A 25,767-nucleotide genomic window follows, 5' to 3' on the forward strand; every position below is an offset into this window, starting at 1 on the left:
TATACCCAAGGACTCTCAATGCTGCAAAATTATATCACCTTTTCTTCAACTAGGCCTGATCCTACCACCATGCTCTTGTGAATATATTAATTATTTTTAAATTTTTGAACAAGTACATCCAAGGACAGTGCTCATTTGCCCTCTGATGATCACCTCTATTAAATCACAATACCATAGGACATTGAAAGCTTATAATACACAAATATAATGCTACTGCTATCATAATTATAATTCCAACTTCTTCCATGTTATTTTTACTGTACTTTTCCAAATGAATATCTTCCCTCTAAACACCAACTCTTGGCAAACCAAGAAGCTCTGGGACAAAGGCAATTCTATAGCTGTGTTATAAACTACCATGGGGTGACTATGCTGGCGATCCATTAGGAAAGCAGCACCAGTGGACTATTCTAAAGGGCCACTATGTTTTACAAATGTCCAATACTCAGAGATTAAAGTCTCCCTAAGTAAGTATGGACAGGATAGAGCATAACAGCTTCAAAAGACCCATGTATGTAATCTTCCGTTGTGTGCAAAGCAGTGATTTGCCCTTGAGAGGAAAAAAAAATACCGTTCCATCAAAATCAATTTATGTGTTTTATTCTAAAAACTTAAGATAATTAAAGTTAAAATATACTAACCACATTTAATTTGACAGCATTATGTTAGACACTTTTAAGCATTTCTACAAAGCAATATGAATGCAAGATTTTCCAAAATCCCACATGCGATGCAAATTGCTGAGGCAGCGCTAAAACTCAGTGATATGAACTGCACATATTTCTTGGCTTTTTCTTACACCTCTCCAACCCAATGATTTATTTCACTGAGTTACAGTTAGGTAAGAAGGATACAGTATACTATGAAAACCACACCAATTACAGTAACATAGGAATAATAGCCATCAAACCTGCAATATTAAAAATACCAAATGAAGGGGCGCCTGGGTGGCTCAGTCCTTAAGCGTCTGCCTTCGGCTCAGGTCAAGATCCCAGGGTTCTGTGATCAAGCCCCGCATCAGGCTCAGCTATTTGGCAGGAAGCCTGCTTTTCCCTCTCCCGCTCCTCCTGCTTGTGGTTCCCTCTCTCACTGTCTCTCTCTCTCTGTGTTAAATAAATAAAATCTTAAAAAAAAAAAAATTCCAAGTAAAGAAACTAGTGGAAAAGATCGAAGGTTTTAGTTTTCCATGACCTCTTCACATCCTAGCTCTTTTTCCACTAGTGAGGACTGTGAGGCAGCCTGAACTTGAAACATGAAGTGTAACCTTTGAGAAGTTCATTGTCAATACATAACAAAATCTCACTAAATTGTAAAGACTGATGAAAACAATCTGAACTCGGACATTATCAGAAAATGATGGGAAAATCGGCAGACAGTCTACATAGGTTACAACAAAATTAATGATATTTTATCATTCCAGGTATTTTGCCCAAAAGGGATAATCAGTCCTTAAGAAAATAAGCACACTTACTATCTCTAAAAGAGAAAAAATATGCATGACTGCATCATCTAAAACTATAAAACTTAAAAGACCCAAACAGTCTCAGATACTAAAATTCTGACTCAAAAAAAAAAAAAAAAAAAAAATCACAAGACTATACCAAAAGAAGTCAATAAGGTTCAAAGTTTTTAAAAATGTGTATAAATACATGCATGACTGTGTTTTCAAAATATATCTGTTCTTTAGTAATATAACCAACACCAATTTGGAGAACAGAGTATGAGAAGGAAGAAGGCCGCAGTCAAGAGGTATGGTAGATTGTATTGTATTTTCAAATACGCTCTATACCTCCCTGGGGGTGGGGGTGGGGGATTAACATCAAGTTGTTGCCATGTGACTTGGGTACCTCCTACAGGTACAAAAACAATACTTCCTCATCCGTTTAACTTTAAGCTTGGTGGCAAATTTCTCAGCCAATGAAATGCGAGCAGAAACATCATACACCACTCCTAAACAGAGGCTTCAATGAGCCATTATGCATCCTGCCATTACTCTTTGCTCTTAGTCAAGAGCCCAGTCAGTCTCTGAGAGGGCTGCCCGATCAACATGATTCCTACCTGGAGGCAAGAGGATATAAGGAATGCTACCAGTAAATGACTCACAGTGGGCAAGCAGCATGAACAAGAAAAAAACTTCAGTTGTTGCAAGATAGTAAGATCTTTCAGGTCTTCTGTTACTGCAGCATAACTGAGCCTAACCTGACTATAGAGGAGGCCACTGAAAAACTTCATCAAACACTTAATGACAGTAGGCCAGTAGCAGTCAAAATGAAGAGAATGGGACTAACTAGAGAGATATCTGGAGGGTGGGGGTGTGGGGTTATCCAATATTATATGATAAGAACCATAACCAAAGAAACAAAAAACTGAAGGGGACCAAGATATTGAACAGGCCATCACATGGAAGTAGGATTAGATAAATTATATATGAGCCCCCAAAGAATAGGATTAAGGTCTTTTTAAAACAATTACAGGAAACAGACTTCTGCTCAGCATAAGAGACTTTCAAACAATGAACTCTGTAACATTCAACTAACTAATGGAATGTTCTGACATTTCTCTGAAAATGAAAAGAACTCCTTTAGAAAGCTGTGCTCACACAACCAGAAGTTTTCAAGGAAAGGAGGATGACCACATAAAAAAGGATATTATAGAAAAGGATTCCAGAATTATCTGGGTAAACAGGCTAACTGACTTAATTTAGTGTCCAAATTCTGAAAATAGTATTACTGATATTTCTATTTTCTAATATTAACAGTGAAGGAATCTGACAGAACACCACCTTAAATTTTCTAATATTAACAGCCATTTATGAGCTCTTATAATGAGAAAGGCACTATGCTGAGCAAAACAATCCTTCACCATTTTAAAGGTAAAGAACAAAGACTCTGCAAGCTTAAGTCACTTGCCCAAGTCATATATTAATTAAGCTGGCAGAGCAGAGACGTAAAACATCTTCCATCTCTGAAGGTAATGAAGAAATGGATGTGTTGCCATGTGTGCCCCTGTATTACAGGCCAGATATGTTATACAGGCCAGATATGTTAGCTTCTACATGACACCTTGAAGGACAATGCTCTTGAGTAACCAACAGTGAGGTTTTTGGTTTTCGTAATGAACAGATGACACTGGCTAGGCATATACAGTGCAGTGTATGCAAATACTGCAGAGCTATAGGAGGAATAAGTAAATGAAAGATAAAATGTTTTAAGCCCTATTGCCTTAGAATTTAAAATATTCTACACATATCAATACAGTATTAAGTATTACCTCAGCACCAATCAATAGCAATAAAAATGAAATTATTCTGTGTCAAGTTTACAATGTTATCTTAATTTCTATAGTGAAATTATTTTTAATAAACCACAGCAGTAACTCATCCTCCTGTGCTCACTAGCAACTGCTGCCTTTTGGAAAAAAGATCAATTTCTATGACTCCTACTTAGCTGTAAGTGAGAGCCTCTCAAGGTAGTTAATGGAATTGCTTTTTAATTAAACAAATCCATATCTTAAAAAATACAAAAAGCAGAAATAATAAACCACTAGTATAAGCTTTGTTAATATGCAAACTAGGAAAAAAATAGTTTGGGAAGCACAAACACCCTGCAGGTAATACATTCCTTGATGATCTGCTTCAATAACCTTAATTCTGGCTTTCATGCTAGAAACTCAAAACACCCTCACTGGGAAACCCAGTCAATCTTTCTGAATAGAATAGAAAGGGCAAGGCATGATAGAAAACTGCCAAGCCAGAAATAAGAGAGGAAACTGTATTTTAATAAATTTAGGCTGTACACAGATTTAGTAAGTTTACGGGAAATGGTCTAAGCTAGGGACAAACAAAAGGGCAAGAAGCATGTGTTAGCCAAACCAGTTTCTGGTGATAATGAATAAAGAGAGCTAAAAACCACCATTTAAAAGGATTCCCTGCCTCATGAGCAGGCTAATTTTCACTCATACAACACAGCCACTTAAAGTTTGATGAAAAGAGAACATTATTTTGAAAGGCAAAGGAATTATTACAATGTTTCCCAAAAATCTCAACTTGTCCTTTTAAATTGTAGTAAGGGAGCTAAGTAGCTTGATTATTATTTTCTAAAAGAAATACTATTTCAAAGTAAAGTCTTGTAAGAGGATTCAAATCAAAGTATGCAAAATAATAAATTTATGGGGAAAGGAATGAACAATTCTCGAACAGTAACAATAGGTCAAGCATTATGCAGTACGTATCATATACATCACCTAACAAAAACTCAAGTTGCACAATATCCTTCACTTAATTTAAAAGTGTTTACTAAGGCTTAGTGAGGTTAGGGTAACTGTCCAAGTAACAGACTGTGAAACCAAACCAAGGTCTAATCCAAAGTTCTTTAGCTATCTGAAGCTTTATTGCATGATACTGCATATGTCACAAATAACTTTCCTATCGAATAATAACTTAACCTGAACTTCAGGAGTTTTTTTTAAAGATTTTCTTCCTTCCTTCCTTCCTTTCTTTGAGAGAGAACATGCACACGTGTGCTTGAGAAGGGGGAGCAGACTCCCGTTGAGTAGGGAGCCTGACATGAGCCTTGTTCCCAGGACACCTGAGCTGAAGACAGACGCTTAATCACCTGAGCCACCAAGGCACCCCTCAAGTTCAGTTTTTATCACAAATGTGGAATTCATGGGCATAGAATAAATGAATTATCTCCATTTTTCTCTCCCAGCTTTTCTGTTCTAATTTTCTCCCATTTAAAACACAAAAGACTGAAAAGAACATAGTTCAACCACAAATTAATATTTTTTCTGGAGAAAAATGATATTAAAAAACACAGTGAGCTATTTTTTTTTAAATATATGTTTTGTTCCACATACATTACAAATTTTCATGAAAAAGACTGTGTTTGGGGTGCCTGGGTGGCTCAGTCAGTGAAGCATCTGTCTGCCTTTGGCTCAGGTCATGATCCCAGGATCCTGGGATTGAGCCTCACATAGGGTTCCCTGCTAGCAGAGAGCCTGCTTCTCCCTTTCCCTCTGCTGCTCCCCCTGCTTGTGTTCCCTCTCTTGCTATCCTCTCTCTCTGTCAAATAAATAAATAAAATCTTTAAAGATACATTAGTCATTATACAGATAATAAGAACTTTGTGATGGCATCAGATTATAGAAACAGTCAAGTTTCCACATTTTCCTGAAGGAACTTTGTGTGTACTTTTGTTCTGCAGTAGGCGAAAGGAGAAAGAATTATCAAATATTTGAAATATTTAAGAATATTCAACTCTCAAACATCAATGCTTCTAAAATGCACTGCCTTAGTAACAAATGGATGGCCTCTAGGTCCAATTCAAAGCACAGAGATGGGAACTGAAGCTCAAAATGAAAAAGATATATTTGGTGGGAAAGGTCTTTCTGAGTGACTTAAATGGTGACAACTTATCACCTTCTGAGGTCCCCTAAGCATTGACACTGTAATGATATCACCATAACTAACAGCTTGGTTAAGGAACTGAATAGTACCAGAATATCATTTCAGCTTTGATCACCAAAGTACCAAATAAAGACTCAGAAATGAAGAAGTTTTTCTCATAGAAGTTCTTAATTAACCCATTCCTTCTCATCTGTTTTTCCCCTTAAAACACTATCCAAGCCAGGAATATACTGTTACGCCATAAAGTAAAGAGGCACTAGAACAATGACAGGTCAAAAGGCCATTAAAGCCATCATGATGGGGCTTCCCGTGGTCAAACCTGGAAGAATTTACACATCGAAATAATGGTAGTAATGAATTATAATCCAATGAATAAAAAAGAAATTCATTTCTCCAAATTTATATAACTAAAAAGATTAGGGGAGATTAAAAACATACATACGTGCGTACATACAAGAAAACGAAAATCTCTTCCCTATAAAAAGAATGTCAAACAATGAAAGTAGAAAGAATGGTGACATTTAAAAATTAATGTAGCACAGCCATAACTCTCCTTATTTATACAAAAGAAGATAAAACACAAGTCAAAATGTGGTAACAGGATAATTAAACAATCTCATTGTATCTGGCCACAAATTACTTAATAATTACAAGGACAGAAAACAAAGGTCATAGTTAACAAGTATTTATTAATTTACAGTGAAGAAATCTGACAGAACACCACCTCAAACAAGTGATCAACAATGTTAATATCATTGACACAGAAAACAAAGGCCTCCTGGTTTGATATACTGAGAAAGACACAATGTTACTTCTATGTATTTATAGTATTACTATAAAATGCATAACCTAAATCTAGTCATGAGGAGACTATCTAAAATTGAGGGACATTATATAAACCATAAGGCCTGAACTCATTCAAAATGTCAATGTCAAGAAAGGAAAAAAAAGGCTAAGGAACACTTCTAGATTTAAAGAGACATGAAGACTAAAATATATGATCATGGATTGGATCTTAGTGGAAAGGGGTTTAAGATATCAAGGACATAACTGGTCCACTGATGACCTCTGAGCTGAACTACAGATTAGATAACAGCATTTTATCAATGTTAGATCTCCTAATTCTAAAAATTACACAGTGCTTACATGACTGGATACACTTATCCTTAGGAAATGTATACCTAAACACTTAGGAGTTAAAGTAAGAACCATCTCAAGTGTGCAAATGACTCCTGAGTGGCTCAGGAAATAAATTTAAAATCCACAAGTTAGGAGTAAAAGGGCAAGCAATCACACAAACTAAAAAGCAAATGAGGTAAAAGAAAAACTAACTGGTGAATCTGCGTAAAGGATATATGAAGTTCCTTGTGCTATTCCTAAAACTTCCCTAAGGTATAAAATTGTATCAATATAAAAGGAAGGAGATTTACATAATTTTATCTGCATAGAATTGTATGTGAAAGCAGTCTGAGAATTACAAGAAAACCTGGGAATACCCAGCACTACACTTGAGTGTCTCAAGAAAACCGTGCTGCTGTTCCTTCTCTTACCTTTCTAACAGATTGTGGATTGCTTTGAAGAGCAGTGTCCGGCATTCATAGGAAAGGCCATTTTCCCAGAGTCCTTCTTCCACAACTGAAAAAAGCAAAACAAAACAAAAAACTGAACCAGTAAGAAAGGTGTCCAAATAAAAATTAACTTTCAAAACATTTTTCTAAAGCAAAGTTAATGCATTCACTGAAATGAATTATCTTTTGCTGAAACTGAAAAAGGAAGTTAAATACTTGCCCAACGTCATAAAATACCTATGTACAGAAGGAAATCACACGTTTCAATTTTTAAAGTTTTCAAAATATAAGCATGGTAAAACCCCTCTCCGGCAAAAGTCCCTCCAACTCAATGCTTCAAAATTTGAATTCATTTGAAATTCTCAAATTAATCTTTCTACCTCACAGTGCCACAAAGACAAATTTTATTAAAATTCTATTTAAAGATAACAAAATGTCACAAACTAATGCTAAGGTTAGCATCTGTATTTTTAGAGGAAAAACCAAAAGGAGAAAATATTCCAAGATGTTAGTTATTCAAATTTCCTTCAATGTTCTAAATAAATAAATAAATAAAATGTTCTCAATAGGATTTTAACGACATGATTTTAGAGGATATGCCAAGAAACCAAATCTTAATAGAAAATCAAATTTATTTCTTAAACTTGTAATTTCATTATGATTGACATTTTGGGAAATACCGTATTTGCCTTGGAAATATAACATAACACTGAGCCACATGTAACTCTAACACCAAGAGAATCCAACAGACTAACAATGCCCTATGCGTTCCTAACATTCTTTTCATATATAAAAGGATGTAAAACACCCTAGAGAAGACAGCTGATTTCCTTTTAAATTATATTAGTTCAGTTCAAGATAGCAAAAAGTTGGAAGGATGGAAACGACATTTGCAGAAGAAAATTTTCTCTCCCTTTTACTTGTTATCTTGACAAAAGCACTCACCAGAAAAAATTCTGACAGAGAATTAAAACGCATGTTAAATCCACAATGCATCTGTAATGCTTTTACCACACCAACAGACATCTCAAAATGCATCTCCATATTCTCCAATAACATAGAATCAGAAAAAGTGTATTTACATTTAGGGGTTTTATCTATAGAACTTTTTTTATAATGATAAAACTGGATAATTTTACTCTTGGTATGTCAGATAGGCTCTTTATTTTCCTGCCTATGTGGCTAACCATGATTTACCAAATTTCCCAAAGCAACCTCTGTCAGAAACATTTTATTATTTATCACTAAAGAAATGAAAATAAAGTACAGCAAATAAACAAACACTGCTGCTAGCAACAGACTGCCTCTGTTGAAGACAAAACAACCGAAAGTTTTCTACAATCCACTGACGGTGTCATGAATCTGTGTTCTCACACATTTATCTTCTACGAAGAGTTTTCCTGGGTAAGAAAGAGAGCTAACATTTCAAGAAAATGAACACCCCATATTAATTTGCTTTTCCTTCCTAATGTGTCTCATTGACGGTAAGACACCATCAATTTAAAGAAGCACAATTTTTTATACATCACTGAAGGTGAAGGGTTTTGTAGAAGCGAGCTGCCAATTAAACTATAACATGGCTCTTATCACTTAACAATTTTTAACTTGCAATTATTTAAAGGGCTTTTATATTTATTGACTTTTATTTAATTAATTTATTTAGTTTAGAGGGAGAGAAAGGAACCCAGGGATAGGGACAGAGAGAGAGGGAGAGAGAAGCAGAGAAACAGATCTCTTGCTGAGCACAGGGCCCAATCCTGAAATTAAGACCTGAGCCAAAGCCAGGAGTGGGAGGCTGAACTGACTGAGCCATCCAGGTGCCCTTATTGACATGTTTTTCAAGTATCATTATTGTACATACATAAAACAGATAATATAAGCCCCCACAGAAAAAGGTTGAAAATTCCTAAAAATTCGTCAGCATTCAGTGTATGACTCTTCTGAACCACTTTGTGACTCAGTCACTAGTGTCAGTGTTTTTCTACATAACAGTCTTTTGTGTTATAAAGAGTGCTGGTGATACAGCATTTGTGAAGAGTACCACTCTTCTTTCCAAGATTTTTTTCCAAGTTGGTGACGCCTATTCTGCAGGTTTTCTTTTAATTTAAAAAAAAAAAAAATTAATATCTTCAAACACACTTTAAAATAACAGCACCAATAAATTTCTAAACCAAATATCAACATTGTGTAATCTGCTTCAACCACCCTGTTTTTTTCTTTCTTTTTGTTTGCTTTGATATACTTTAAAGTACGTACTTTGGTATACACCAAATCAGAATCCAAACAAGGTCTGTCAGTGGACTCTCCCTGGAATGGGAGTAGTTGATAACAAAGCGACATGGGAAATTTGGGGAATCATGGAACTGTTCTACATCTTGATTCTCTCAAAAATCAAAATGGTTATAAACCATGTATATTTGGTAAAACTTATAGACTAAAAACAGTAAAATTTACAATCTTTTATTGCTCTACATAAACTCATTTTACTATTAGACACAGCTTCTGAACCTATGCCATTATGAATATACTTACTGATTTTTTTTATTTTTAGTGTTGAATATGAGAACAGGATATGAATCAGAAGAACTCCTACTCTAAATCTACGTATCCTGAACATGATTATTTTTATCCAAACAATATGATTTATTTGGTTAAGCTTCATTCACAAATTATTAAAAGCAAAAAAAAACAAAACACACACAAAAAAAAACAGTTTCACCCACAAGAGACTACAGACTAGAGTGGTCCACCCTTACAATACAATATACTACACTGGGGCTCCTGGGTGGTTCAGCTGTTAAGCATCTGCCTTCGGCTCTGGTCACAGTCCCAGGATACTGGGATCGAGCCCCCACATCGGGCTCTCTGCTTGTGGGGAGTATGCTTCTCCCTATCTCACACCTCCTGCTTAGGTTCCTGCTCTGGCTATCTCTCTGTCGAATAAATAAATAAAATCTTAAGAAAAAATATACTATCCTATAAATTGTATTAAGTACTTCATATTAAGTACTGCAAATAATACAAAGAGAACAAAAATTTCTCTAAAACATTTCTCAAAAAATTCTTAAATACTGAAAGTTTGAAAAATACCCTTATTAATATACTTTTTATATGGTAATTCTTATATTTTCCTTTACATTATGTAAATTTATATAAAGTTTAGGCACCAATTAAATACAACACTGGGAAGAAAGAAGTAACACAAAGTAAAACAAATCTGACTACATTAAGCTCTTGTTTAAGTAGGCTTAAGAAACAACAGAAAATTATAAATTATCCTATAAGCTAACCAGTAAAATTTAAAATGTAAGTCAGCAGAGGTAATTTACAAGGGCACAGTATTTGGATTTCAAATGAACGCCTAAATTTCATCTTACATATTAAAGATTCAAGAGCAGTCATTAATTTATTGGAAGTCAACAACTGTAATCAAGGATAATAATAAATAATATCAATTAGGCCATGCATTTTAAGGATAATGCATTAGTTTGCTACTCTTTTAACTTACTGTTTTTAAACACCAAGCATACTTGTAGAAAGGAACAAAAGACCAAGCTTTATTATCTACTTCATGTACAAAATTTCCAGAAATAAAAGAGCAGTGGATTTTCAATGAATCTCTAAAATGCTAACATAAGTTAAATCCAGAACAGCATTTTTGGAATCTAATAGATATTTGGCCAACATACACTGGCCCACAGTTCTTGGCTATGTTATGCCTCAAGCACCAGGCTAGAAATTAGGAATGCTCTCAAAAAACTAATATAGATTTTGAAAACCTCTATAAGGCAACAACAACTTTAAATCCTTTGCAGTACAGCTATCAAATATTTTTTTAAATAAAAAAATAGAAGTCTTTTATTTTAAAATAAGAGTAAAATAAAATAGCTTACTATCAAGGTTGATTTTCTACCTAGGAAACAATCTTTACCAATTTCTGAGGCTTTCTTCTATGTACTAAGCTTTGAATGGAGCACTCCCCACAAATGGGGGAGTGGGGAGAACGTTTTCACCACAGTGCCATGATACAAAGTGAAGGACATACGACATTTAGCCACTCAGTATTTGACTTCTTCCAATCACTGGGAATTGCCTATTTCATACGTTCTGCTGGGTGTCAAATACGGTCACCCCTAGCAGGAGCTGAAAACAAGTGCTCTCTTCCATTCTCTCCAGCAATATGGACAAGGACATAGATGCTAAAGTCCACTAGATGCTCATGTACCACATCTTTGACTCTGGATCTAGTGAAATTTAAACTAACATTCCATTTGCTTGATATTTAGATTCTTCAGACAGTAAGGAGGGATATGGGGGAGAGACATGGACAAGGTACTAGTAGTCTAAATTAAGTTTCTGTAAATGAAGGAAGATGCATTCAGTACTTAATTCTCTATCTCCCTTCCAAGGTGGACTGAGAAGAAAAGCAACCACCATGAAATTTATAAGAAAGCCTGCAGGTGCTGGACCACATCTTTATGAAATCTATAATCTTCCCAGGGTATACTATCTCTTATCTATAAAATTTTAAAAAGCCTTTCTAATTCTTCTGATCTTTCCAGTTTATATTTAAATACTTATTAATTCTTTAAGAATATAAAGTAGCAATAAGACCATCTCTACAGATGACTATAAATCTACTTAAATGTAATGCAAGAATTTTTCTATAAGTTTGTTAGTCTCAGAAAAGAAAGCACCAAAAGACCTAAAATGTGTTCTATAATAAATGAGTGGCAAGATTCAACCAAAACAAAGAATTCCTGAATTAAAACATTCTCCTGTTGTTGTATGGTCTATTATAGCCAAGTTAAAACAGAAAAACAGAACTAAGTAGTGGCACAGCTGCCTATTTTCAAAGAAAAACTATTTTGGCACTAAGTTATCACATTTAAGTTGTAAAAGCTATAATAAGAATTTGTTTAAATTGCTGTTATTCTACATTTTTTAATATAGCTATACTCATAATCAAATATTTAAACTGCAAAAGTACGATATAAATTTTTTTCTTTGAGCAGGAGACAGTTTTATAAAGCAAAATTTAGGTAGTAGTAATTACTTCTTAGTGCCCAAATAATTTTTCAAAATCCTCACAAATTGTAATATAACTTCTTTCAACTTTGAGAAACATGGCTCCTTGCAGAATTAATAAGCTTCTCTGAAAGAAAAACCATATAAAAGGTTCAGGAAAAAAGTCAATATGGCAAAATATCAAAGCAGCATATACTTCAATGATTTTTGTGTTTCCCAGCAGAGATCTTGGAAAGATAGCCCTTCCAATTCAACCAATGAAACTGACATACTTTACTTGAAGGGGTAAAAGTGGGAGGAGGGAGAATGGAATCGGGTAGGGAGGAGCATAAAAATTGTGAAATCTTAAAGAAATTCAAGTTCATGCTTTTAGAATTTAGGTCACCCTGGCTTACACAGTTTAAAAGTAGAATTACTTTCAAAGAATACATATTTCCTCTGAGCTATGATACATATTTCCTTTTAATGTATCATATTGCTGCAACAGCTGAAATGAACGTCTAGACATCAAAAACACTTCTTACTCCCACCTACTGCTTTTTTACCTCAGGCATCAAAACTAATGAAACCTATTATCCAGAACATTGGGTTCAGTAACCACATTGGCCACTGCAAATATTGAAGGGGGGAGGGGCACTCTCTGGGATGGCACTCCTTATTCAGCCATTAAAATTACTGAAAATCAAATTTTGCTCCAAACTCCAGAAATACAAATAGATTAAAGCAAGGAAAATGAAACAAGGAGATTACTTCTCAGGTAGATTTCAGTGACAAAGTGCTAAAGATAGCACAGCTTTGAATGCAGGATTTATAATTTGCCCGCTGCCTTTGTTTTCTACCTTTATTTGAAATTTATAAAGCATACTAGTTTTTTTAACTGATTTTTTTAACTGCTTTAAATTATTAAATCCCCTATCAATTGCGCTAAGCAGATAGCATAATGAAACATCTATCAATTTAATTTTATGGGCTGCATCAAATGAAATGCTTTAAAGATAGAGAATTCTGAAATATCTACTTTCTTAAAATTGACATGAAAAAACTGAGTAACAAAGCAGCATAATGCTACATTAATTCTGAAAATAGCATTATACCCATAAAAAATCCAATTACATACAACACGATTGATCACAGTTATGCTGCCATTGATTGCCTTGTAAAATCTATATTTAAAGTCATTAATAACTAAATGGACTTATTACTTATATCAAATTCAACCTACTTAGTGCTCTGATTTCCTTGAATTACTTGTGGGTGTAGACTATTTGGTATCACTTAACAAATCTATACTGAAAATAGATTTTAACTTTCCCAATGTCAGTTAATCAATCAAATAAGAATTAGATAGAAGATATAGATCAAAATACCCCATTTGTTTTGACCTATTTGTAACTTTAAATAATTACTAATATGTTAATAGGCATAGGACAGAAGTTGTGATTCAAAATTCTAATTTTTTTAAAATTTAAGTATAGCTGACACACAATATTACAGTAATTTCAAGTGTACAACATAGTGATTCAATTTCTCTGTTATGCTATGTTCACCACAAGTGTAGCTACCATCTGTGATTCACAATTTTAATAGTATAATGTTTTACTAAGGAATCTCTAACAGCATGAGTTCTCTGTCAGTTGCAGGATAACCAGAATTTTAATGACGGTTTCTACACAGCATTGTAGCAGTTGAGACATGACCCAAGTTAGCATTTCAATGGATCACAGGACTCCATGTAAAGCTACTAAACTTTAAATTGAAGGAGACCATAAAACTAAATTTCTAGATAAATTGAACACGACCTTCAAAAGACAATTGCCACAAAAAAAAACAGTCAGGCTGCAATGTTTCTTTAATAGCTACACAGTGGGGAAAAAAGAATCTTGCACAATGGCCATTACTGACTTCTAAGAACAAACTTGCCCCCATTTGCTACTTCTTCCAGAGACTTTTTAAAAATAACTATTACTTTTTACACTCTAAAGCTATCAATATGCTCTTAATTTTGCTATATAATATACATAAACAAAGGTCTGAAGAACAGCCATCAAAATTAAGTTATCTTTGGTTGATGGATTAACTATTTTTTTCTGTACCACATTGTGTTTGCAATAAATTTTTTTAAAATAAGGCTATTATTTATTGAACAGCTACATGCTTTAAAAAAAAAAAAAAGCTACATGCTCAGAAATTACAAGAAAGATCAACATTCGTAGAACAGGAACCACCACAAAACAGAATTAAATTTTGAGAAAGAAATCCAGATATGCAGTTCAGTTAGGACATTTAGTTTAAATCATTAATGCTACAAAATAAACATTTTATAAACTTACACAGACGGGGACACACACACACACACACACACACACACACACACACAGATTGCTACTAACATTCTGACAGGGCAAGTCCCCAAATTGCCTTTTACACTAAAGCTCAAACAGTTGTCTGTCACTGCTATTACAGTGAGTAATCCTTGCAGCTGTAACTGTTTGAAATGCAGCTGTCTGGTTGGCTTTCTCTCCCAACCCCCACTCACCCAGCATTTCTGCTCCTGCTACAATAATCTTAAAGAGCATTTTACAGGAGGCTTAGCCCTGGCTGAGGGCACTCTTCGGCGTGACCGAGAGAACATGGAAACACGATTCATTAGACACGCCTGGAGTGATAACAATGGTGCTGCTTCTTGCTGCCTTTCATTTCGTACATCAGGCTGAGACTAATGCATTCTCGTTACACAACAAGCACATTTACAGACAGGAAAAAACTGTAATCACCTTTGATTAAGAGACAGCATATTTTTCCTATATGAGCCGCCAGCCATACTGACATAGTAATTATTTTTTAACTGACAGGTTAAAATAGCAAATGTAGCAAAAATAACATCTGCCCAAAAAGAGAGAGTGAGAAGAAGGGGGGTGGAGGGGAGATGACTACTATGAATAATACTTCATACACAAAGGTTTTTCTAGACCAGGCTCCGTGCCATATCCTTGAGACCTGATGGGTACTTCGGTCTGTATTTAAGCTAGACAGTCTATGGCAAATAAGAACAGCAGACCATTACCAAGCAATCTCATTCTACATATCCAATTCTTTGGAGGCAAAAAATACAGAATTTTTTTTGTCATCTTAACTGTAATTATTATCGATCTTCCTTCCATTCCTTTCACCATAAAACTACAAAATTCAACAGCAGTGTTACTCTCTTCTCTTTTTCCATCATCCCACCTCCCTCTCCTACAAAATAATTTGTTCTCTTGACTTTTTCCATTACATAGTTCTACTACAAAATAATTTGTTTCCCTTTACATAAAGTGCTAGGACAAAACAAAAAGTCTACTTTCTCTTTTAAGTAAAAGTTAAAAAAAAAAAAAACCAACAAATGTATTCTTTATTAAAAACAGGAAAGCAGAATAATAATTTTGTATCTTTTTATCATATCCCCAGCTTATCACTATACCTGGCAAAGGTTTGAATTATAGATATAAAAAGCCTTTACTTTAAAGGGAAAAAAGTCCTAAGCCGCATTATAGTGAAACATGTAAAGTCAATTTTCAAAAATAAATCACTTCTCCACATTCCCACACAACTACAGTCTTTTGTGGGTTTATGCATATAGGTTGCTGGGTTATTGTTTATGGGGAATTAGGTGGTTAACAGAGGAAATATATATTAACCAGGAATTGAAAGATTACAGTTAAACCAAATTATTGGAAAATATTTTCTCCGGATTAGTAGATCCTGTATAATTATTTTTTTTAAACATTAGTCTCTTTCTTAAGCTTTCTATAACACTACTCTATTTTACAATTAAGAATGTGCTAGAAAACTAGGAAAACAGTATTTGTGAAAATCTGTAACTAAAGAAACAAAAATAAGCAAAGAGGAAAAGTTAGGTGTAGTTCATAAAACTTTGAGAACTAAAATAGCTTTTTAAAAAAAGTTACATAGCACGAATGAATTTCTGTAAAACAGCAAAATGCCTGAGCAATTTTTAGCTGCTGGATTTTAGAGTTTTCTGATCTGTGGTACCACACCAGGTTAGAAAGTAGGAAATCTGTAGCCTATCTTTAATGTGTGAGTAAGTGGGTCACTGAGCTCTGATGTGCATTTAGAATCACACAAGTCCAAAATTTTTATCATCTGGAATAAAATAAGTTATTACAGAGGATAACATCTACAGTATTTCTATTCTGTAAGTGTCCAAGCCTCCTTTGTCATGACTCCCCCAAAACTAATCAAATCACTTCGATGACTGTCCCTGCCTGTCTTCTGTCCGGGAGATATAAAATTAATCATCATTATCAAACATGTCACTACAAAAATTTTTTTACTAAAAAAATTCAACTTAATTGAATTCTTAGTAATGAGAACATTTTGCATTAACAAACGACTTGGTTTACATACAAGTTTCCATTATATTAACCTGGTTCTAAGAAGAATCTTAAAAGCCAGAATGTACAATTCTCCCCTCAAGTCTTCAAAATTAATTTATGCTTTTTTAATTCAAAAACAACCTATTGGAAAGCAATAAAAGCTTCTCAAAACTTTAAATTGAAACATATCCAGGAAAAAGCTGTCTTTATCCAAAACTTTTAACAAGCTAAGCAGTTTCCAACTCATAAGCAAAAAGTTCATAAGTAATCTAAATACTCCAACATGGCCAACATTTTCACTTTATGTAGGTGGTTCAACACTACAAGATTGCTTTAAAGTAATGATTCAATAATGAAATCTGAATGTTCTTTGGGAAATGAAGATCAGTTATTTACACAGTGGTGTGAATGAGTCCAATCCTATTTTCTTTCTAAACTTGGCCAAGAACTGCATTTTGACTAGAGGGTGAAGTGACCTAGTAACTTTGGATAAGGAACTATCTGGGGTGGGGAAGGGCTGGGGAGGTTCAATACCACACCCAGCAGTGGTTTTCTCCCTGGGGTCCTAAGAGTATTGTGTCCTATGGAAGAGTCCAACCAGTCTCTGGCCCTTTCCAAAATCTCTACATGTTAGTAAGTGTTGCTGCAAGTTTTATCCATTGTAAATAATGAAATTCTATAGAGGCGTCATTTGAAAACATAAACAAATACGATGAATTTGCAAAGAAGACAGAACTTGCAAACCACTCAGGAAAAGAAGTAAAGAGAACTAGAAGCCCAGAAAGCCTGGGTCACTCTGCTAACAATTCCCTGGCTCTGCTGCTTCTTTCATAATTCTTCTCTACTTTCTCTGTTCTTTCCAGCTCTCAAACTGCAGAATTCTAATGTAGTGCACTAGAATGTGGGAAAGCCTTCCAAGACAGATTGTGGAAATTTCAAATATTCATAGAATCAACTGCTAGCCAAGCTACTCTTTCACATCACAAAACCCCAGACTAACAATAGAATTAAGCATTACAGGTAAAAATCAGCTTTTTACAAGTTAGCCTTAGAATTTACCCACCAGTTAAGCATAGGTTTTTCCTATGAGGAAAAAATACATATTTTCCAAATAATTAACTTTTTTTTTTGCTTATTTATTTTCTAAATAATTAACTTTTAAATTACCTTTTGGAACACACAATATTAATACTAACTTTGTCAACTGGTGTCTGCCCATGTTGATTCTCCTTTCCACAATTTAAAAAACAGCTATTAAACAGTATAACAATGAAAAGCTACTTTAATTAGCATTTGCCACTTAAGGAAAAGTAGAGAGATCTGAGAGTAAAGAAGTAACTCAGGAAGCCTCTGTGGTAACTGTAATATTTCTTGGGAGCTATATATTAGATGTTTGTTGTAAAAAATTATTTTGTATGCAATTCTCTATTGCAGCTCACAATTTTAAAGCCTGTTTTTAATTGTGCTTCGAAAATAAAAACTACATATGGAATAATATGAAGTTAAAGGTTCAATTACACATAACATGATCACTATTTTTTTTCCCTGACCACAACTTTTAAGATGCATGTTCAAATATCTTGTAATGGAATAAACAAAAATTATAATTGCTATAAATTTTTATCCAAGCTTTCCAAATCACATTTTAAATATTAAGTATATGTATACAGCCTTAAAATGACAATGAATACCCTAAACTTGCATATTTTCAAAAACAATATTACCCCTAACAATGACTTAGCAACTTACATGTTTATCAGATAATAAAGAAAACAGCCTTAAGACAAAATGCAGTGAACATGAAACAAATGTTGTTTGGACAGAAGATACACAGATTAACACCCTGTAAAGTACAGATATCATACTTGAGTTTCTTTTACACTTCAGCTTCTTCAAGAAGCAAAAGCTTGTTAACAGTTTTCACTGCTTTCACTCCCAGCACCCTGAGACCACTCTCCATGTGAGAGCCAAAGGGATCTTTTCAAACTTTAAATCAAGCCATAGCATTTTTCTGCTGAAAATTCCACTCCAATGGCTTCAAACAGCATTAATAACCTATTTAAGGTCCTTACCACGGCCTACCGCAAGGTCCCACCTGATCACATCACCAGCAATCTCTTCCATCACCTGCTGGTTTTCCAGTTTCAACAACACTGTCTGGCTATCTCTTTCTCCAACAGAGTGAGCTCACGGTCTTCAGCCTTAACTTTCCCCCTTTGTGTGGCTGGCATATTCTCAGGTCTCAACTCTACGGTCATCTTCCAGTGGCTTTCCCTAACTACTCCTGTATCTGAAATGACCCATTCCCAGCCGTTCACTTTCTCATCAGCTGCTTTGTACCACATGGCCATGAGAAGTTCTACACACACACACACACACACACACACACACACACACACACGAAAGGCCATCTCTTCACTCACACACAAGAATGCCGCCACCTCTGTGCACACAAGGGTGATGTCAACAGATGCGTGCTTACTATACTGCATAGAACTTTCCACAAAGAAAAACACCGTGACCTCAAGGAAGCAGAGCAAAAGACAACCTATTACCCAAAGACAACTTAATGTTACCAACTTTTCGGACACGAATATTATACATGACGAGGTAGCATGGTATTAGGTATGAGTCTAGGAATTTTGACACTACATAAAGTAGGAAAACAGACTCTTTCTATTAAAGGCTTAGCTTTTTTCCTACGTATGATTTAAGGAACATTGTACACATTCTCAGACTTGTGATTTTATTGTTTCCCTGGAAACCAAACAGGGTCATAATTAAAGCACAAAAACATTTCTATAGAAACATGTATAAATGAAAGATGTGAAGAAAGTAAGATCTTACTTGAACCTATGATAATTAGCAAGATTACAATGAATAATGAAAAGGATTCTTGATGGTAAAATCAAGAAAATTATATTACATTAAAACACTTCACAATAATGACCATAAACTATCACAATTTAAAGCAGTTACTAGTGAGTCTCCTACCAGTTTTATGTTAAAATCAGACAGTTCTAAATTACAAAATTTCTATCCTAATAAGCAGAAATTAGGATATCCTAACATTCAGACATAAAGCTCTTTGTCTTTTCTAGGCATAACTGATTTTAGCTATCAATTTATAGATTATGACTATTATTACTTAGGAGGACTCTGAATTCATAATGTCCTCTAATTTCTAATGACTGTCATGTTCATCAAATTTGGAATAACAAAATAAAGTTACATAAAAATGGAGTGACACTAAATTGTTAATTTTATATTACATGTTGATATAACTGTATGTATAATAAATGTGTTACTTGTTCCATTCTATAAAGTCCCCTTGTAATTATATGAAGCCGCATCTATGGAGGCCTGGAGGAACCTTTTATTTTTTCTCTTAGGGTCAGGGGGAGAACAATACAAAAAAAAAATTTGTGGAAAACTAATGTGGAATCATTTCTGTGTATGTTTTAGCAATTTTGTATGATTTTTGTTCCCAGATTCTCAACTATTTCTGGCTTATTAACAGACACCAAATTTTTGTAATCCTTCCTAAAAATTTTCTGAAAGCAAATTTATGTTTTTAATCAAGTATAACTTAAACATATGAAAATTAATGATAAATTCTTGATTTGAGAGACAATATTCCATCTATTTCTGGATAACTCAAATATTATACTCTGAGCTAGGTTACTAAAAACCCCATTTGCAGCAGAGATGCTCAAAAATGAAGGTAACTAAAGAAGAAATTGAAACACAATGGCTCTTTTAAACTGCCTAGACAACTATTCACTATTCATATTCATTTTTTATCCTTCAGTCTGGAAAAAGCAAGGCCCCTTCTAATTTTCAATTAGGCATATACTGTCCTGTTTAGTTTTTTCTCTAACCATTTTGCCCTTTAGAAGGTGAACTTAAATTAAGTCAAAGACATATAATACACAGACAGTAATCTGGAAGTGGATTTTTGCCGCCCCAAACCAGACATTATGCCTTGCCAAGGGAGAAAGTCTGCATAAATAAGACTATTCACAAGATAGGAAGCATCAGTACATGCCCATTTACCTCCAGGGTAGTCACCAAAACTTGAAAGCACCATTAAACACAGCATCAACGCTTTTGTCTAAAAGATTTCAGAGACTAGAAATGATCCTGGTATCATATATATCTACGATTTTCCAGGGGAAAAAAACGGGTCCTTAGGCTCAAAAGAAACTGTCTACACATTTCTTATTAACTATGAAAATCACCTCCGCCTTTGAAGGTGATCATACTTTTGTATGTTTAAGAAAAAAAAATTCTTGGCCACATTGGAATAACATAAAAAACTGTTTTATACTTACTTTACTTTAGTCAGGTTAAGAACAACTATTTTTAAAATAAAACTCTCCAGATTGTGCAGTTTCATTTTTCCACTGCTCATTTTCTATGACAATCTGACCAAGAATTTCCCTGGGGAAAAGGGGAGATGATACTCTGAAACCTCATTCTCAGAGAAATAAATCTTTGATAACATGTCCAGTTTTTCTGGAAATATTAATGAAAAGAGAATGATGTCATAAACTGAAAGTCAGTTTTAGAAATGAGCAAGTCAAGCTCGTCAAAAGGCCAGAAAGGACTTTCTGGAAAGAATGATAAGCATCTTGGAATCTCACTACTTCTTTCACACACTGAGCTCCAATCTGCAGCCATTTCCCTGTGAGCCAATGCACTTGATGGGTGTGATAACAGATGGATCATTGTATCTGCCAACTTCCTGTGATGTACTGTATGGGGACTGATAATTTAGTGACTACAGAAGTCCTACAACAGACAATGCAAGCAATCCTGGCATTCAGTAAGTAGCTGCATGCAGTCCTTTGACAGTCTGTAGGTGTTGAATATATGTGGATTATTGTACAATGTAAGCTCTCTGCAACTATCGATACTACTTTCAAAGAAGAAAGAAATTAAAAACTGGGCAAACTAAGAACTAAATAGAAAAACAGCAAAGAACAAGTATATCTTATCTTTAAGGTGGCATTTTTTTTTTTTTAACTTAAAAACACACACAAAAATATGTATCACTCAAAGGTCTTATGACAGTTTCATGACCAGATTAACTAGAAATAAACACATACATAGCCATTATGGGCTTGGTTTTTAAACTGCACAACCTGACAATACTGATATTTTGGGTGAAATAATTCTTTGTTGTAGGGGAACTGTCTTGTGCATAAAAGGATGTTTAGTAGCATCCCTGACCTCCATCCAATTAGATGCCAGGAGCACCCTACCCTCAGTGGTGACAACCAAGAAATACAACCAAACACTCCCAAATGTCCCCTGGGGAACAAAATCCCCATCCTCCCACACACCCCCAGTTGAGAATCACTGACGAAGACAGTCTAGAATTGTAATCTTCCAACTCTAATATTTACTTTGAAGGAGAGGAAGAGACTATAAGGAACTATACACAAAATAATCAAATATAATCTATACAGTGTGGACCAGTTAAGCACATATTACTAAAAAGAGGAATGGCCACCTAAAAATTGAGTGAATAAATTATTTACCAATTGCACAGAAAACTGGAAAAGCAACTTCCATAAACAAACATAAGAAGTGTGCTTAATTCTCTCTTCAAGGGCACCTGGGGGGCTCTGCGGGTTAAGCCACTACCTTCGGCTCAAGTCATGGTCTCAGGGTCCTGGGATCAAGTCCTGCATTGGGCTCTCTGCTCAGCAGGGAGCCTGCTTCCCTCTCTCTCTCTCTCTGCCTGCCTCTCTGTCTACTTGTGATCTCTGTCTGTCAAATAAACAAATAAAATCTTTAAAAAAAAAAAAAACAAACCTCTCTTCAAGTCAGAAAAAAATTCATAGCTTTACTATAATACTGAGTACAAATGAGACCAATGATACTTCCTTAAAATCCCCATCATCAAATAAACTGCATTATGCTGGGCACTGATTTTACAGAACTGTCAACTTTAACAGATGCTTAGAGATGAAACTCTCTAGGTTTTAGGTTCTAGTTAAAAAAAAAAATTCATATTTATGCATGTACTTATAAGTTTGTGTGCCTATATACACTCAAAATCGCAATGCAATCACATTTTAGAAATCTCAGTACCAAATTAAGTACGGCCATGTTATTTTACTTGCATATCACTGGGCCCTGCCAAATTTACTCAGGCCACTTCTGCAGAAACTCTAATGTAATGCTACTAAGTCACAAGTACAAGATCTCTTTTAAGAAATTATTTTATATTAGCACTTATAATAAATGTCCTATAATCAAATTAAGTATGCTATTTATTCATGAAATGTGGTTCTCTTTCTCATTTCTCTCTGCCTGCTCTTTTTGCAATTTCAATACTTGCCAAACCTGAGCTACAAGGTGGCTGAAGAGAGGAGGAAAAAACAATGGGATGGGGGTACAGTATGCAACAATACATAGCAGTTACAATTCTTCAATTAGTAAAAATTAAAACTATAAGGTTCTTGAAAACCATGAGTAAATTTCATTGACTTATGACAATAATACAGGCATAAAGAGAAGAATCCTTGGTAACTGGACAGAAGGAACATGGGTGAAATAGCAAAGCTTCCCCCAACTAGAAGAGGCCATGAGCATTACTAAACAAAACCAGAATCAATTTCTGGCAGGCCCCACAGTGTTTACTCTTCTTCCTATACTTCTCTCTCTTCTTTACCACATAAGCAGCCTTGATTTTCAAATTCCCAGGGAACATCCATAAGACCCAGCACTTTATCCTACAATATTCATTCTCTTGGTCAAAAACGCCCAAAGTCCAATCCTGGACTGCAGGACTCCTGCCTGCAGGACTCCTAATGCAAAGGCTCAACCTAAACAAGAGTGGAAATAGAAAACTCTAACAATCTGAAAACTGCCTACGTGTGTAGAAGAGCCAGACCAACAAGACTGACTGTAGGTCAAGCTGGTACAACGACTCAAGCTCTGCTCAAACACTGGCCTTAAGAACTTCTGGGACCACGTGATTGGTCTAATTAGAGATCGCTAGATAGAGACATACAAGCTCTGTAGGCCACAGCTCACCTCATTTGACTGACAGGATGAAAACCAGGAGTAAATTTCATTTAGCCCGGCCCTCAGGCCTAGAGTCAGACAGAGGAGTAAAGAAGCCTCCAGAAGATTCTAGCATCTAGCCATTCAACTGTAGAAGTTTACCCCACTGAGGCCTCAGACATCATGGTGCAGAGACAAACTACATCTACTATACCCTGTCTAAATTCTTGGACTAGAGAATATGTGAGCATACTAAAATAGTTCTCGGGTACACTACCGAGTTAGGTGTGCTTTGTTACACAGCAATACCTAAGTGAACAAAATGGTAAGGGGACAACCACTACAGGGAGGTAGAATTTTTCTGAGACCCCATGCTATCAAATAGCCAAGCTCATTAGGATGTGAGAAAAAAAGCTGGCCAAAAAGGGAGAACAACAGGTACAAGCTCTTAAAGCAGGAAGGAGCTTAGAGCTAGAGTCTAGTTGGTCTAGCTCTAGGGGGTAAGTCATTCAAATGGTAAAGGCTAGATGATTCAGAGTTCGGTTGCACCTTTATGAGTTATTTAAAAATTATTTTCAGTATAAAAGAAAGCTGCTGTAATGCTTTAAGTTGGGCAGTTTTTCAAAGATCTCTTTGGTAGCTGTGTGTTTCTAGATGTTAACTGAGGAAACTGAACTAAATGCTATGGTTCCTTTAGATCTACCAGGCAAAGACTCAGTGTTTTTCAAATCAAGTCTCTAGAAAATCCTTAAACTCTCCACAATACAAATACAAATTATCTTGTATTTTCACAAAGTTAAATAATCTTTTAAAACTAGTGTGTATTTGGAATCATCAGAATAAATGCCTTCTAACTGAATGCCACCACACAATTTCAGTGTGCAAGCATTTACATGTGTGTTCCCCCACCACAAGCTAAAGAGAAAAGAACACAAACTTGGTCTATATACGATGCATTCATGCCAAATGAAGGCCAAATGAAGTTGCAGAAAACTGCAAAGGGGAGTTTTAGAGCAGTTCAAAACAGGGGAAAGTGGCTGAAGAACTAAAGAAAGTGGTTGAAGAAAGGAGTCATCACACCTTTCCCAGTAGAATAAGCAAGCCAAAATTAAGCAGAATTGTTTCAAAGCAGACAGTACCAAATTCTTGCCAGGAACAAAAAGTTACAATCAAGTAAACATCAGGTAGCTTAAAATACTATGCTGTTAATCTGCATTTTTATTGGTTATATAGTTTGGATAGTTACATTTAACCTATAAAATTATCTAAGTTATATATGCTCTAAACAGGTATTTATTCCAAATTAGGGTGTCCAACTCTCTAAAATCTAATAAGATGAACTTATTAGAAAACATCTAATAAGATGTTTTCATTAACAATGATGAATATAAATTGGTGACTTTTACATCATATATAACACATATTAATTATATGCACATTTTCATCAACATTTTATTTTTCAGAGTGAACTTAGGATCCCAGATGACCTACATCATTTATTTTAAGTTAGCGTAACAGAAGATAACCAAGGTGAATCATCAAGAGTAAAGATTAAGTAACCCAAAGTAATTTTGAAATAATTGTGTTTTGAGGAATAGTCCTCTCCTGCCAACTTCTGTCTTCACTTTGGCTAAATCTTTGTTATGCTTCAAAGCCTAACTCAAGTATCACCTCTCTTTATGAACATCCCAGATTTATCCAGCCCAAATTCCGGTGAGTACCCTAAACTCCCAGATATTGTCTACACCATTCCTAGACATGCTGCCTGACACTGTTAGCTATTTTGTGCATTCCTGTTGCCAAGACAGCTGATGGTAACCCGACAGTCATGGCAGTCCGTTTACTGAGTGATAGATCGTATCTGTTGCAGCACAAAATTCACTCTCCATAACAATCTCCATTTTAAAGTACAGAAAATGAGGTCATAGGAATCATGTAATTTTCTCAAGGCCACTAAGCTAACAAATGACCTAAAATTCAAAAAATGTGGTCTGTTTGGTGAACTAGTATTAAAGAATGGGACTCTGAAACCTTAGATCAAAGTCACAAGGGACGTGAAAGACGGAAATTCTCAGGTACCCCAAATTACATTAAAATCACAGGGAGGGGGAGCCTGGGTGGCTCAGGGTTAAAGCCTCTGCCATGGTCCTGGGATCCAGCCCCACATCGGGCTCTTTGCTCAACAGGGAGCCTGCTTCCCCCTCTCTCTGCCTGCCTCTCTGCCTACTTGTAATCTCTGTCAAATAAATAAATAAAATCTTTAAAAAATAAATAAAAAATAATAAAATCACAGGGAGAAGGGGGCCTGGGTGGCTCTGTCAGTTAAGCACCTGCCTTCAGCTTATGTCATGATCCCAGGGTTCTGGGA

At 35.1% G+C, this 25,767-nt stretch overlaps 1 protein-coding gene across 2 annotated transcripts in view; it reads right to left on the reverse strand.

The window, feature by feature from the left end:
* The window catches only part of MED13L (mediator complex subunit 13L), a 282,380-nt gene that overhangs the window by 133,370 nt on the left and 123,243 nt on the right, over window positions 1-25,767 (reverse strand). For both annotated transcript variants that reach the window (XM_059408507.1, XM_059408506.1), the window contains exon 3: window positions 6,958-7,042. In XM_059408507.1, the coding sequence (XP_059264490.1) occupies window positions 6,958-7,042 (85 nt within the window). The remainder of the gene's footprint in view (window positions 1-6,957; window positions 7,043-25,767) is intronic.

Source organism: Mustela nigripes, chromosome 8 (assembly GCF_022355385.1).
Source record: "Mustela nigripes isolate SB6536 chromosome 8, MUSNIG.SB6536, whole genome shotgun sequence".
Taxonomy (NCBI): Eukaryota; Metazoa; Chordata; class Mammalia; order Carnivora; family Mustelidae; genus Mustela; species Mustela nigripes.